The sequence below is a fragment of the Cryptomeria japonica genome, chromosome 5, assembly GCF_030272615.1.
Source record: "Cryptomeria japonica chromosome 5, Sugi_1.0, whole genome shotgun sequence".
NCBI classification, from domain to species: Eukaryota; Viridiplantae; Streptophyta; class Pinopsida; order Cupressales; family Cupressaceae; genus Cryptomeria; species Cryptomeria japonica.
The window spans coordinates 560,271,867-560,286,670 of NC_081409.1; the positions used below are offsets into that span (position 1 = coordinate 560,271,867).

Below are 14,804 nucleotides of genomic sequence, written 5' to 3' on the forward strand. Positions count from 1 at the left end.
ATGTTCACACCCATGGAAACTAACTTGAAGAAATTAAGGGAAGCTGCAGCTAGTTCAGATCTTGTGGACCCTACTATGTACAAGCAATTAATTGGGTCCCTGATGTATCTAGTTAACACTAGACCAGATATTTGTTATGCGGTGAGTGCACTTAGTCAGTTCATGAGTGAACCTAGACAGATACATCTAGTTGCAGTCAAGCATATCTTGAGATACTTGCGTGGCACGGTTGGATATGGCTTGAAATACTCTCCCAGTATGGACCTGATTCTTGAAGGATATTTTGATTCTGATTGGGCAGGGAGTGTTACTGATCGGAAGAGCACTTCTGGTTGTTGCTTCAGCGTGGGATCTACTATGATTTCCTGGTGTAGCAAGAAGCAATCTTCAGTAGCTTTGAGCACTGCAGAGGCAGAATACATTGCAGCATGTGTAGCAACTCGTGAAGCAGTGTGACTTCGTAAGCTCCTTGCAAGATTGTTTGGTCACTTATTGGAGCCTACCATCATACATTGTGATAACCAAAGTTGTGTAAAGCTTTCAGTCAATCCAGTATTTCATGACAAAACGAAGCATGTAGAGATTCCGTAACACTATATCGGAGATATGGTACAAAGGAATGTTGTTCAGTTGAGATACATTTGTACTAAGGAACAAAGAGCTGACATTTTCACCAAACCTCTTGCGAAAGTGAAATTTGTGCATTTTCGAGACAAGCTTGGAACTGTGGAAAATGAAGCTCTTGCTGAGAGGGAGTCTCAGCATCAGTAAATACCTAATATGTATTATTATGCATCCTTCTATGTGAGAGAAGTTTGAGGTGCAAGCCCTTGTTATGCATTCCTCTCTGTGAGGGAAGTTTGAGGTATTAGCCCTTGTCCTGCATTCTTCTCTGTGAGAGAAGTTTGAGGTGTCAGCCCTTGTTGTGCATTCTTCTCTGTGAGAGAAGTTTGAGGTTTCAGCCCTTGTTCCACCCTTTGCGAGTAGGTATGGTGGATGTCATGGTCCCGCACTTGTGTATACTTACTTTCTGAGAGTAGCCATGATGAATGTCACTATGTGACTCAGTCATCAAGAAGGATTCCTCCCTAGCTAAGAGGGAGTGTTGATGAAATAGCTTCAGTCGATATCCTTCTTAACTAAACGACATAACTAATTGGCCTAATTGGCCTATCGACCTTAGACAAATTAAATAGTTGAATATAAAATTATTAAAGTAAAACACGATTTCCATATTCATTAAATATATCGAGTCACATAAATCCCGTCAACCTTCAAGAATTGTGATTAGTAAACCAATGTGTAATTAAACTTAACCAATGCAAAACGTGTGATTGGAAACTGACATTTGAAGAGTTGCAACGGTTGAAGGCTCTCTCAATCGGGTATATTTATGAAGGTTCGTATTCTTATCCAATGCATAGAAAGCAGATAGTCGGTGATTATCAGATTATTCAGAGCAGATAGTTCGTGGAAATTGTATATCACTTAGCATACATCTCATGGAGATTGCATAGCAGATTGAAGACATATATAATAGTTCCTTGATAGTGTATGATTGAAGAAGACAATCTACAGCAGGTTGAGGATCAACAAAGGAATACCTATTCCTTATTGCAGATCAGATATTTCCCATATTGTATTATTAATATATATAGCTTCAAGAGTGAAGCCAAATCTTTTGTAAAATCTCTTGGCACATTTGAAATATTAAAGTCATATTTAATTGCTGGGTTTTTCACCTTTAAGAGGAAGGATTTCCCAAGGTAATATTTGTGCATTATTGTGTTACCTAATCTGGTCATAAAACTTAACAGTTATGTCACCCAGAACGATTTTGGAAGTAAATACTTGGTCATTTTTGTCTGTAATATCGGTACATTTGTTGGTGGTGAGTCTAAGTTCTTGTTATTATTATTGAAAAAAAAAAATCTGGCTCTAATTTCCATGAGGCGATCTCGTTTTGGCCTAGGGTTTCACAACCCATCATGGTATCTTACCATGATAATATTTAAATATTCAACTATGTTCAAAAAATTCTATTCTTTAAGTAGGAAAAACATAAAACACACTCATTTACCAAATAGTTAACTCCATGCCCCCAAAGTGTTGCTATAATTGGTACAACAGAAAATAACAGCCGTATTGTGGCTCAAAACAACAGAATCAACCACAAATATCACTAATACAGTAATAGTGCAGTGACAAGAAGAGAAGCGTAGACAGAACAAGCAAGTAGATTGGCAGCAGTGACTCAATTTTTAATTACCAAGTGAAAGCACAGAGACACTGCTGCAAGCACTGCATCAGAACAGTAACAATATGCATCAGAGAGTTTCTCACCGCCTAGCCAATTTGAATCGGGGGCATTGCAATTCTTGCAGCACAAGTCATATAATGCTGCACATTGCCGAGCTATCCAATTTGCAGCCTCCAAAGTATTCATCAATTTTTTTTTTGATTCAGGCAGACCAAGCTACCGCTAAATGCTTTTGCTCTTGTTAGCAAGTTTGAAGCTCAGCTGTGAATAAAATTTCCAGTATAGAGCAAAAACATGTCACCTCACTACAAAAAACCACTACAGTTACTCTGTGTGATCATCACATTCCATAGACTGATAACTCTAAGAGGTCTATTTTTTCAGCCAGATCATACTTGCCTATAGTCTTCAAACCCTTGGTAACCATATCAAAGTTCTGAGGTCTTGGAACAAAATTGAGCTCAGTCATCTCAACCAGAAAATTTGCAGCTTCCAGATACCTGCCAGCCCGGCAATGTAACCGTATAAGCATAATATAAATAGGCTTGTTTGGAGGATGCCCTTTCTTCTTCATATCACTAAACAAACTATATGCTTCTGCAAACTGCCCTTTCTTACACAATGCCTTAATAATTGGAGCATAAAGGCCAGGAAATGGCTTGTGGCCATCTTCCATTGAGCTGTGCAAAATCCTGAAAGCCTCAGCAATATTTCCAGCCCTAGATGTCCCCCTTATCATGATCCTATAGGTATTGGAGTCTGGACATAGCCCTAATTTCGCAGAAACACTCATCAGATGAACACAAAGGTCTATTTCCCCAGCATTGGATAAAGATTCCAAGAATGTATTAAAAGTCTGCAAATTTGGCACAAAACCGTCATCTGTCATTTTTCTCACAAACTCCTTGGCCATGTCCAGATTCCCAGCTGTTAACAGGCCATTAACTAAAAGATCACGGCTGGCTGCAGTAGGATTATGTCCCATGATACTCATTTCTTCTAGGAACTCCTGTGCTTCCTGCAATTTGCCTTCACGACACCACGAATTCACTAAAATACTGTAAGTTTCAGTATCTGGCTTTGAACCCTTGCGGATCATTCTGCGAATTAAAGCATAGCCTCCCTGAAAATTGGGAAAATTTTAAAGAAACATAACTCCAATTTTTGAAAGAGTTTAATCTATATAAGAATTGGGAAAAAATTTAAAGAAAAACAATTTCCTACATAGAAATCAAAACAATCTTCACTGAAAATTGGAAAACAATTTTGGAATTAAATTGAGAAAAATCATCAGTTTGTGAAATATTATTACTAATTGCTTTCCCTGCCTAAAAATTTTTCTTCGGGAAAACTTTCAAAAAATTTATATTTTTTATATTTCATTCACAAATTCAACAAATTTCACATCAGGTTTCACTGAAAATTGAGGATTCAACAGAAAAAACCATGAATTTAAATTTTACCCTAATTGAAAGTTCCTCAGTACAAAAAATTTTGAATATAGTTCTTGACTTCATAAGGTTATATGAATTTTGTACACAACATTGGCAAAATTTCCAGTATAAATAATTTCTTGCACAGAAAAAAGGTCAAACTGTTCCTGTATACTGGAGTTAAGGTAAAATTGAGAAATTTAGTCAATTTTTTATTATTAACTGAAACCCTAAATTTTTACCCCTGACAAAAAGTTGTAAAATTTTCCTATTTACTTATGATTTATAGTCTTATACACAATGTTGGTTACATTTTCTATAGAAATCAAGATGAATTCCCACCGTCCAGTGGGCATAACTGAGAGGGTAAAATGGCTGCATTACTATAACAACAACCCAGGTTCAAATCCCCCTGGTAGCAACTAGACTTGGGAGCTGGAAGAAAGTGCACGTTGATGTGCCCAGGGACCAGACCCCTGTTTGTGCATTGGCAGTTGTGGAGGCTGACAGAAACCCCACATTTACCAATAAAAAAAGGATGAAATCCCACTATAATTTGAGGATAAAAGCATGAAAACTTCCCAAGTATTATCTAGTCAATCCTAAATCCAAATTTCCAAACAAATCAATTTACAAAAATCAAGACAAATCTGCACTGGGAATGAAGCGAGGGCTGAGCATGTAAAATAGCTGAGGTTTTCTAAGCCAAAACAGGGAAGAAAGAATGACTGAAGACAAAGAGATGGAGGCTAGTTCTATTGTAAATGCTTGTGATACATTGCAGCTAGGGTTCAATCTAACATCCTGATCCTGAGCAATCTCTTCAACACCTTTAAAAATGAGCCCATGGTCTTGCTTGTTTGAGAGGCAATTGATCACATATCTCAGACAATCACTTGAAAAACTCTTATTTATATACTAAATAAAGTGTGGCTACAGGAAAAGAAATTGAACGCATAAAAGAAAAAAATTGAGCAGTGAGGTGGTTTCAAAATTAAGACAGAACCCAAATGATACTTGATCAGGGCATCTAATGCAATAAGAATGTTAATTATAGTCTATAAGAAAGTGGACAGAAGATAATTAAAAAGTAGGTGACAGCTGAAACAACTCCAAAGTGCATATAGAAATGAATTAAGTGGATAGCTGAAAAAGATGAAAGATATAAATTAAAAAGTAGATGGAATGCTTTGAAGTTTAAACACTACAATGCCATTGTTATGATTAAATGCTTCTCTTATGTAAATATACACTCATAAATAGAATCATAGCAGGTATCATGTCCTAAGGATCAAGCCTTTGGGATGTTTCTGTATGTCTTCAAATTTCAAATTGTCCTCGTGTAGATCAAACACAATGCTATTAGTTTTGCCCTAACCACATATTAATATGACAAATTGTGGTGATTGCTGCATTATCAGCAAGAGCATGAAATGATAAATCCCTTTTGCTATCCATTCTGGCACCCTTGTTGGAGCTGTCTTTGCTGCAGAAACTTGTTTCTCTACTGCCAAATGCTGATCCTCTTTCTGAAACATTTTTGTTCCAATTTCTGATATTGCAGATATCTGCTCAACATTCATTTAAGGTGCTAAGTCTATTGCCCCTTTGCTACAACCAGCATTCACATCAGTGTGGCTTTATATCAGAATTCTTATAACTGTCAACGCCCTTCCTGACCTCAGATTTTTTATTTTTTTAAATCAGCATTCATCTGGCTGCACATTGAGGTTTTGGCTGTTTTTTCTCATTTTGGGTATTGCCTCCAACTTGCGGTGCCTAGCACAGTTATCATGTTCAGACTGCTTCTCATCAAATCTTTGATTGCAGATTTTGATGTTACATTGCTGATTCCTTTTTTGGTTTCAAGTTTTCATTTGGCGTGTATCCTTTTGTTTCTACTTGATGAATGTTTCAATGAATCCACAAACATTGTCCAGAACCGAAATTTGGTCCATTTGCTCACAGGGGAGCACCAGACTAATCTAATAACAACATGACTTTCAATTTTAACTTAATCCAACAAAAGATGAAAAGGTTTGAATTAACATTTAAACATCACACAAACTATTCAACAACTGCACAATGGCTCCACCTGGCAACTTGGATCTGTCGACACATCCAAGCTTGCTTTCTTCATTTCCTATGGTTGTCAAGGAAATCGATGATTCTCCTTTGCTGCCATCTCTATAGGACCCATGCTTTCCTAAACACAAGGCATATTGCACCCCTCAAATAGTTGGCCCCAAGGTCTATGGTATTCGATTTCTTGTTTTTGGGACTAAAACACTCCTGAAGCACGTTCCATTTGCTGTGATACTTCCTCCAGTAGTTGCATTCACGGAGCATGGCAATGAAGGTTGTTGCTGTCTCCCCAAGTATATTCCACAATGCCTTCTAAACCAATTTGAAATTCATCATACTGATGATTTATTCCATATTGTTCATCCCCTTCCTCAGTTCAAGGCAGAACCTGATCCTAAACAAAATTCCTCACAGGAAGGAATCTTCATAGCTTCACTATCTGATCTTCCCTCCTACATAATTGCTTCCCATACAATCTTCTGTTGAGAAGGCAGGACCCACTAGTTAGGTCCCAAAACAGCACTCCCAAGTCCTAGAGGTTTTCTCCATTTTCAAGGCCAGGGCTTTGTCTTCAAGAAGTTGAATAGAGGTTCATCAAAGGACTCTAAGACACTTTTAAAGGTTGGGTAATCTCTCCTACTTATTGGGCTCAGCTTAAACCCAAGAGGGTATTCCTAAAGGTATGCCTAAATAAGCACTTAAATCAAACATAATGAACAATTATGCAACCCACAGCAGCCATACCCAAATGCAGACTTAGTCTCCAATAACTGTCACTAAGTTAAGTCCGACTGACTGCAATAACCTCTACATAGCTGATTCAAATACTACAGATGACAACAGTTAAGTAACCTCTTGAGATAATTTCTTTCAAACCTTTCAACATTTAGCAGAGTACAAACATGTTGTAAATGATTCACTGATGATATAACACTTTCATTTTACTCAAGATTTATCCCTGGATGTAATACTGAATCATAAAAAACAGTGCATTAATCTATTCCTACTTCCTATACCATTGGTGAATGATTTTGATGATTTTTTAAATGGTGTTGAAGGTCAAGATTCCCACTGACTGGTGCCTTATTGGTTAACAAAGTTATATCCAGCAATGACAACTGACAGGTTAAGCACTGTAAATAACAACAGAGTTATGAGATATAAAATAAACAATTATGCTTAATAATCCTTCTCTGAACTCACTGATATTTACCTACAACAAACAAGAGACCACTACATGTAACAAAAATGCAATAGATTTAATGCTGCAACATTTTCGAATACCCATTATACTTATAGCTACACCAACAAATGTAGTGGAAGAAAGTTAACAAGATGAGTGCCCGTCACACCTCTTAGTCCAGAAACAATCCAAATTATCAACCACTAGCCAAGGAAACATTTGTTTACATATATCTGCTACAATAGCTACCTCTTTGAACTTAGAGAACTCTAATGGTGAATAAACTATCAAATATTGAAACCCTAGACTATTCTGCACTCTGTCCAAAAAACCTAAAACTAACCCTTTGAATGAATGAAGAACTTGTTTATAAAGATTGGAAACCTGGGAAATCGAGCATTGAAGAAGAAAGTGTGAGGATTTGATTCTCCAGAGATCGCCCATGCCCTAGCCAACATTAGCATAAATGCAACTTGTCAGAAACACCCTTTTGGGAACCACAAACATCTGGAACAGCATGAGAATCTTCCCCTATCCATTCGCCATATCTCTGATCATCAATGGCATGTCAAATCTTGTGCAATGATGAGGAAATCACCTAAAGCCCCACTGGAAGAGTGGCTTGGAAATGGCGTGCTAGTTGTTGATCTTTGCAACAATAACTATGGAATGGACTGAATTTCTCCATTGGATCCATACAAACCTACATATAGAATTATTTTTGGGTGAAAATGAATTAGATCTAGTAGTTGCAAGGCCAAATCAACTCATTAATGGAGCATTGGATCATCAAAAAGGTCAGTGAGGCTTGAAGTGAAAAATGGTGAGAATTTGGATTGTCGAAGATTGGAGGAAACTCATAGCACATGCCAAGCGTGTCAAGGAACTGGGGATAGCCAAGAAATACTACTTGAAGGGATGGGGAAAGCGGGAAGGCCCACAAGGATACTCCAACAAAGGAAAGGCTTTCAAAAAATCGGGATTGGGGTTCAGGAAGAGACTTAAATTGGTACCGAGATAAGAGGAGGCCAAAAGTCCAACTCCAGTAAGTTGCAAAGGGCAAATTAGCAAAACTTCAAACTTTTGAAGGCTGGTGGAAATAGATATCCAGTTAAAGGTATGGCAAAAGTCTGATCTCAAAAGAGTTAGACAATTTTTGGAACACAATGGATCAAAGATTAGAGAACAAGGTCGCAATGAAATGGATACCATGAAGCTAAGTCACCGCGTTCAAGTTCGGGTTCGAATTCGCCAACAATAAAATTCGGATGAAATTCGAAAAGAGGAAAAAAATCGAAAAAAAATTCATCATTAAATTCGCCTTATATAAATTTGACTTTTTAAAAAATATAAATAATATATCTAAAAAAATCAGAATAAACAATATTAAATTTATTTATATATTTTTATTTAAATTTGTCAAATTTTATATATAAATAATTAAATATTTTGAAATATTTAATTTTTAATATATTAAATGTTAAATTTGACAGCTTTTATAGTAAGCGTTAATATATTTATTATTAACATTATATCGGGCAAGAACATTATATCCCGCAACAACATTATATTCGGCAACAACTTACATTAGAATTTAATATTATTAAATGTTTAATAAGTGTTCACATTTATCGGGCAACTTTATGAAGTCTTTTTAATTTTAAGATTTATCTTTTGTCTCCCGATGCGGCCGTCTACAAACCCTACCGGCATAGCGTCAACCCGCAGCCCTCGTTCCTCCCAACGGCAAGCACAGCATCGACTCGTAGCCCTCGTTCCTCCCGACGGCAACAGTTAAGTGGTCATCCACCGACGGCAAAAATCTCTGCCTGTTTCCTGCGAATTTTAAACGAATTTTGCGAATTTCATACTTTTTTTATATGTTCGCGAATTTTGAACCTGAAGCCAAAAATTCGGCGAACACAGTGACTTAGTCATGAAGGATGGAAGGATGAGGAAGTCTGTAGGTCCAACAAACAGTTGACGTCGACATGACGTAATTGGGACTGCTTACATCATCATGACATAAATCGGGATTTTGGGCAGGGCTTAAAATGGTACCAAGTTGAGGAACAATCGAAAGTCCAACTTCGACAAGGAACTGCTAACAACAACATGTGTCATTCAAATTAGGGTATCAAGAAATGGAAAACTTTGAAATTTCAATGCAAATGGACTTAGAAGAAAAGCAAACTTTCAGAATGATGGGGCCAAAATGGATGGGAAACTACAAAAGTCTGAAAGACGAAGGAATATTGGAAAAGGCTTAAGGGAATGCCAAACTCTTGGGGAAGGAATGCATAGGATGACAAGTCCAACAAGGGGATGAATTACTCTCACACTATGAAACACTGAAAAAACCATATTTATGCAAATTTTGACAAGGACTTAAGTGGGGTTTTGGATTTTCGAGGTCAGGGAAACTAGCAAGCAAATAAGAGGAACCCCGAAACTCCAAAAGGTCGACAAATACACAAAACACAAGGGAGGACATTGGAAATAACCCAGCCTTAAGCTTTTTGTGGAGTTTTTGCAACTTTACACAAAAAGAACCCGTATGATGGATTATCAACAGTGTAATGTCCTCAACCCAAAATTTATTATTACTTTCAGATCTGGAAAATAGATTCACAAATATTATACGAAATTTCACTGAAAACACCAAAACTAGTGAGCTAGTCTTGCATAAAAGGACATAAAACTGAATGAAACTTCATTGAACACCACTGAAATATATTTTATGGTATCCAAAACAACAATATCAGGTCTAAAACCTGACTTACAACAGCAGCAAAGTAAATATCTTCAAACTCCAATTTATAAGAAAAACCCATAAAACCTATTACAACTTAACTGTAATCACCACAAACTGATATTGTTTGGTTTCCAAATGGAAAATACATACATATGATCTGATACAGGATTAATAACAGCAAACCCCTCAAAAGATATATAGAATCACTTCAACAACATCAATAAAGCCCTGAACACATTGGAAAACTGCTGAAACTGCTGAAATCTTGAAGCTCCAATGCAACCTCTCGATGAGGTTGTTCTATGTGAACAATGGGGTTTCGTCCACTACCCATCTGAAACTTATGGGTTTCCATCCACAATCCTCCAATCTCCATGAATTTCCATCCAATAAAGAATTTTGCAGAACATGATGTTCATACAATAAGAAATTGAAAAGTGGAAATGGCATAAAGATCCATTTTCCCAAATATGCTTAGTGTTTATCTTGCCCCTTGGGTGGGAAAATTTTTATAAGAAATATTAAAAATTTCCACTGCACTCTTAATTTCCAAATTTGCACTTGGTGGGAAAATCATTAATTAGAAAAATTTTAATTTCCCACTCGACTCTTGCCAAATTTTCTTTTGGTGGTAAATTCATTAATTAGAAATATTTCAATTCCCACTCCACTCTTCGTGGGAAAGTCATTAATTAGAAATATTTCAAACTTCCCATTATAGCATAAAATCCAACACCCACTAATTGTTTCCATATATTTTCATTTAATATTTAAATGTCCTTTTGATATTGAAAATATTTGGACATTCATAAATATTAAATTCAAAGTTTGAAAACTCTGCAAACTTGCCAAGACTCGCGAGTCTAGTGGCGGGCCGAGTTGACTCACCACAAACTCGTGAGCTAAGTCCAGGAGAGTCCATAGGGCGTTTACTTGTTAGGGTGTTTAAATAGGGTCGTTGTGATAAAGCATCTACTACAACATTATCTGTCCCTTTTGCATACTCAATATCGAAATCGTAAGCTTGTATTTTGTTTACCCACTTATGTTGTATGTCATTTAGGGTATTTTGATTCATAAAGAACCTCGAGCTATTGTGATCAGTCTCAAGATTGAATTTTCCACAAACCAAATATACTTGAAACTTGGCTAAGGCATGCATGATAGCTAGCATCTCCTTATCATAGATCGAGTAATGTCTTTCTATCTCGATGAGCTTGCGACTTTCAAATGCAAAAGGATGCTTATTTTGCATAAGGATCGCTCCAATTCCTTCCATAGAAGCATCCTGTTGTAGTTTGCAGGGTAATGTGAAACAAGGATAGCTAGAACAAGGCACAAACTCATTGCTTCCTTTAGTCTTTTGAAAGCCTATTAAGATACGTCACTCCACACAAAGCCCCCTTCTTGGTCAAATTTGTGAGTGGGGAGACTATTTTGGAAAATCCCTTTACAAAGCATCTATAGAAACTACATAGTCCCGCGAAGCCCCTTAGTTGTGTTAGGGCTTTGGGTTTTTGTCATTCCTTAATGGCTTTAATTTTTTGTATTCATCTACACTTACTCCTTGCGCATTGATCTTGTGACCGGATCTCTTCCAAGCCAAACTCGCATTTTGAAGCTTAGCATACAAGGATTCTTGTTCTAGGATGCTTAGGACTTCCTCGATGTGTTTGAGATTCTCCTCCCATGTCTGGCTGAAAATGATGCAGAGGAAGGACACAAAAATGACAAAGGCTTTCTTCACCATCTACATAGGTACACCTATGTGCTCTTCCCTAGACTACTACCATGGGGTCTACCTTGGGACCTTTGAACATATCTGTATTGGACATCTTGAATGACATGGGCAGATCTGTTATGTAACATAAAAGATCACAAACAATTCCTTATTATGGTCTACAACAGTGCAACACTTTATTTGTCATTGTACTTCTTGACTTTGTTCAATCTAGAAGAGACAATCTTCATAGACTAAGGCCATACTTTTACAAGTTGGTTTCAGACATTCAAACTCTATCTTGGAAGGCTTCTCTCATCATACTTGGTGAATTCTTTGGTTTCTCAATCCAAAATGCACACTGATATGCTCTGTCATATCCTAACACCACCCTCAACTAACACTATCATATTCTGTCCTTACAGGACAGTCAACTATAACTCATGCCAACCTTCATATAATGATCTGAAACAAATGGAAACAGATCTACAAGCCTCTCAACACATCCTCCTTTGACAAAGTAACACAAACCATGGATTACTATACCAAAACTTTACTCTCTGCTGTCCTGATCAACACTGTTATCAGACCAACTGTCAATTCAAAGCATGTGCAAACCTCAACTTGGGACCCTGCAACTTAAAAATATGGTACAACGTGACAACACAGACCCCTCCACCCATTTTCATGATTTTTCACCGGTGTAGGGTTGAGTTATGCAATTGTTTCTCCCACTGTTAACCCTAGGTAGGGTTTGAACCTGTCCACAAAGAAAAACCAATATCTTCCACAATACTTGATGAAATCGGATAAAACCAATTGCAAATGAAAGTTAACTCTCAACACTAACAATTTCCTATCATATGCAGGTCATTACATGAAGGTGCAGACTCTACAAAACAAAATTTTCAGACTGCAACGTGAGGGAAACACTGAGATAAAATGCTTCAATAATAATATTCACCTTCCACACTTTCTCCAACCCCTAAATTCAAGTTGGAAGCATATATTTATACATTTGCCATCAGTTCCAACTGTCCAACCGACCACCTAATCATCTTGTTAAAAATCATAGCAAATTTGACAATTTTGACATTGTTGCTTGACAACTTTTGTTACAACATTGACAGCTTTTGTGCAACTTTGACAACATTTAACAACTTGGTCTCAAAGATTCCAAAATGGATTTAAAGGATCCCAAATGGTCTTAAACGACCTTATTACACCCAAACATATCCAAAACAACCTAAAAACCAAAAATGACAAAATACACTGTATGATACCCTTGCATCAGAAAATGAGGATGACATCGAAAAATACGAGTATTAATCTCCTTAGCTATTTCTGAAAATATGTGATTCATGCATGACTAAAACGTTGCTGGGGCATTTGTAAGGCCAAATGGTAGGACCAAGAACTCAAAGTGCCCATATTGACATCGGAATGCGGTTTTAGGAATGTCTTCTTTCCTCATCCTTATTTGATAATATCATAATACCCTGATTGCAAATCAATTTTGGAGAAGTACCTAGCTCCATGGAGTTCGTTGATTAAATCATCAATTTTGGGTATGGGGCAACGGATTTTTATTGTTTTCTTGTATAAGGCACGATAGTCTATACACATTCTCATGGTACCATCTTTTTTCCTTGATTAGGACTACAAATGATGCGAAGGGACTAGAACTAGGTTGAATATGACCCATTTCTAGTAGTTCATTAATGGTTTTTTCAATCTCTTCTTTGAATTTGTGGGGGTGTCAATAGGGTGTGGTGATTACAAGTTTGGCCCCTTCTTCCAATTCTATTGTATGCTCGAATCCTCTTTTTGGGGTAGCCCTGGGGGAATATCATCAAATACTTTCTTAAATTTTCTCAAGTTAGGTTGAATGTCAATGTGAATTGTTTTACCATGGGTGGAGGTCTTGTCAAGGATCATACATCGTGCAATGCACTCTCCTTGCCCATGTCTAAGGATTTTTTCCATTCTTTTGCACTGGACTACTTTTGGGGATTTGTTGGGTAAACTTTCCAAAGTGACTTCTTGTCCCTCATGTTGAAAACAAATTTTCAAGTTTGAGAGGGCAAACATGAAACATCCTAGAGAATATATTCAAGGGGTGCCTAATATTACATCAACGTCTAATGATACCCCATAGATATCTTCTTTAATGGGGTGTTTCCCTAAGGTGATTTCTAGTTGGAGAATTATTTTAGTACATCTCACCATACCTCCTGTAACAACAATTGTCATAAATCCCTTAAAGCTTTCAGGTTTCAACTTCATCCTTGTAACTATTTTCTCGTCAATAAAATTGTGGGTTGCCCCACTATCCACTAGGGTGATTACCCTATGTCCTTTGAGGGTACTCTTGATTCTGAACGGATAGTGCTTGGAGGCATGAGAGATACTAGCCAAAGTCTCGTGCTCTTTATCATCGTAGTTTGCCTTCTTGCTAGGATTTTCATATGTTTCTCCATCGGATGTTGCTTCCATGTTATGAATTCGGCTTCCTTTCCCACGTGTCCACGTTCCATTGGTTCTTTACATTTGAAGCACAAATTTCTCCTTAAATCATCACGTTGTTTTTTGACATTCTCTCTATTGCACACATGCCCCTTCTCCCATAGCTCTTTACAATGATAAAATGGTCTTCCTTCTTGGGAATCCCCCTTATGCGTATCCTCTTTATGGAAATACTTGGAATGTGTGTTTGATGCAAAGCTTTTGGGCTTATCTTTTGATGGATGAGTATCAAATTTCATTGCCTTTAAAATTGCTTCCTCCAGGTTTGTTGGGTCCATGGCACTTACTATGTTTCAGATTGATTCTTTCAATCCCTCCACAAAGAGGTAAGTGAACCTCTCTTGAGAGATCTTCGGTACCATGATGGTCAACTTTTGGAATTCAGTGGCAAACTCTTCCGCTATTCCTCGTTGCTTTAGTTGAGTTAATTCTTTGAAATACCATTGTGGATGCCTTTAATCGAATCTTGCGATTAGCTTTTGTGTAAATTCGTCATATGTGGTTACATGTTGATGACCTTGGGTAATAAGGCCACGGTGCCACCATTCATGGGTTGTTCTCGTCACAAATGGAGCATCGCAAATTTGATGGCATTTTCCTCTGTCATGGGGCTTAGTGAAAGATAAGTGTCCAACTTTTGGACCCATGAACGTGCTATGAATTATCCCAAATCAATCAAAGCTAGTAAGGGTTATCTTACTCACCCTTTCCTTAAGGTCCTTATCTGGTTGTCCTTTTCTTTTCTTATTAGGGGCAGCTTTCATTTTGGCATCACAATAATACTTAAAATATGCATTTCTCTCTAATTTGGTCAAGTCTAGAGTATGCTTCTAAAATTTCAT

At 37.2% G+C, this 14,804-nt stretch overlaps 1 protein-coding gene across 1 annotated transcript in view; it reads right to left on the reverse strand.

Annotated features, from left to right (window-relative positions):
* Positions 1-2,026: 2,026 nt before the first annotated feature.
* Positions 2,027-14,804, reverse strand: part of LOC131077723 (pentatricopeptide repeat-containing protein At5g18390, mitochondrial) — a 39,650-nt gene continuing 26,872 nt past the window's right edge. Inside the window, exon 2 of the mRNA XM_058015262.2 lies at positions 2,027-3,383. Coding sequence (XP_057871245.2) covers positions 2,601-3,383 — 783 coding nt within the window. The 3' untranslated portion in view covers positions 2,027-2,600. The remainder of the gene's footprint in view (positions 3,384-14,804) is intronic.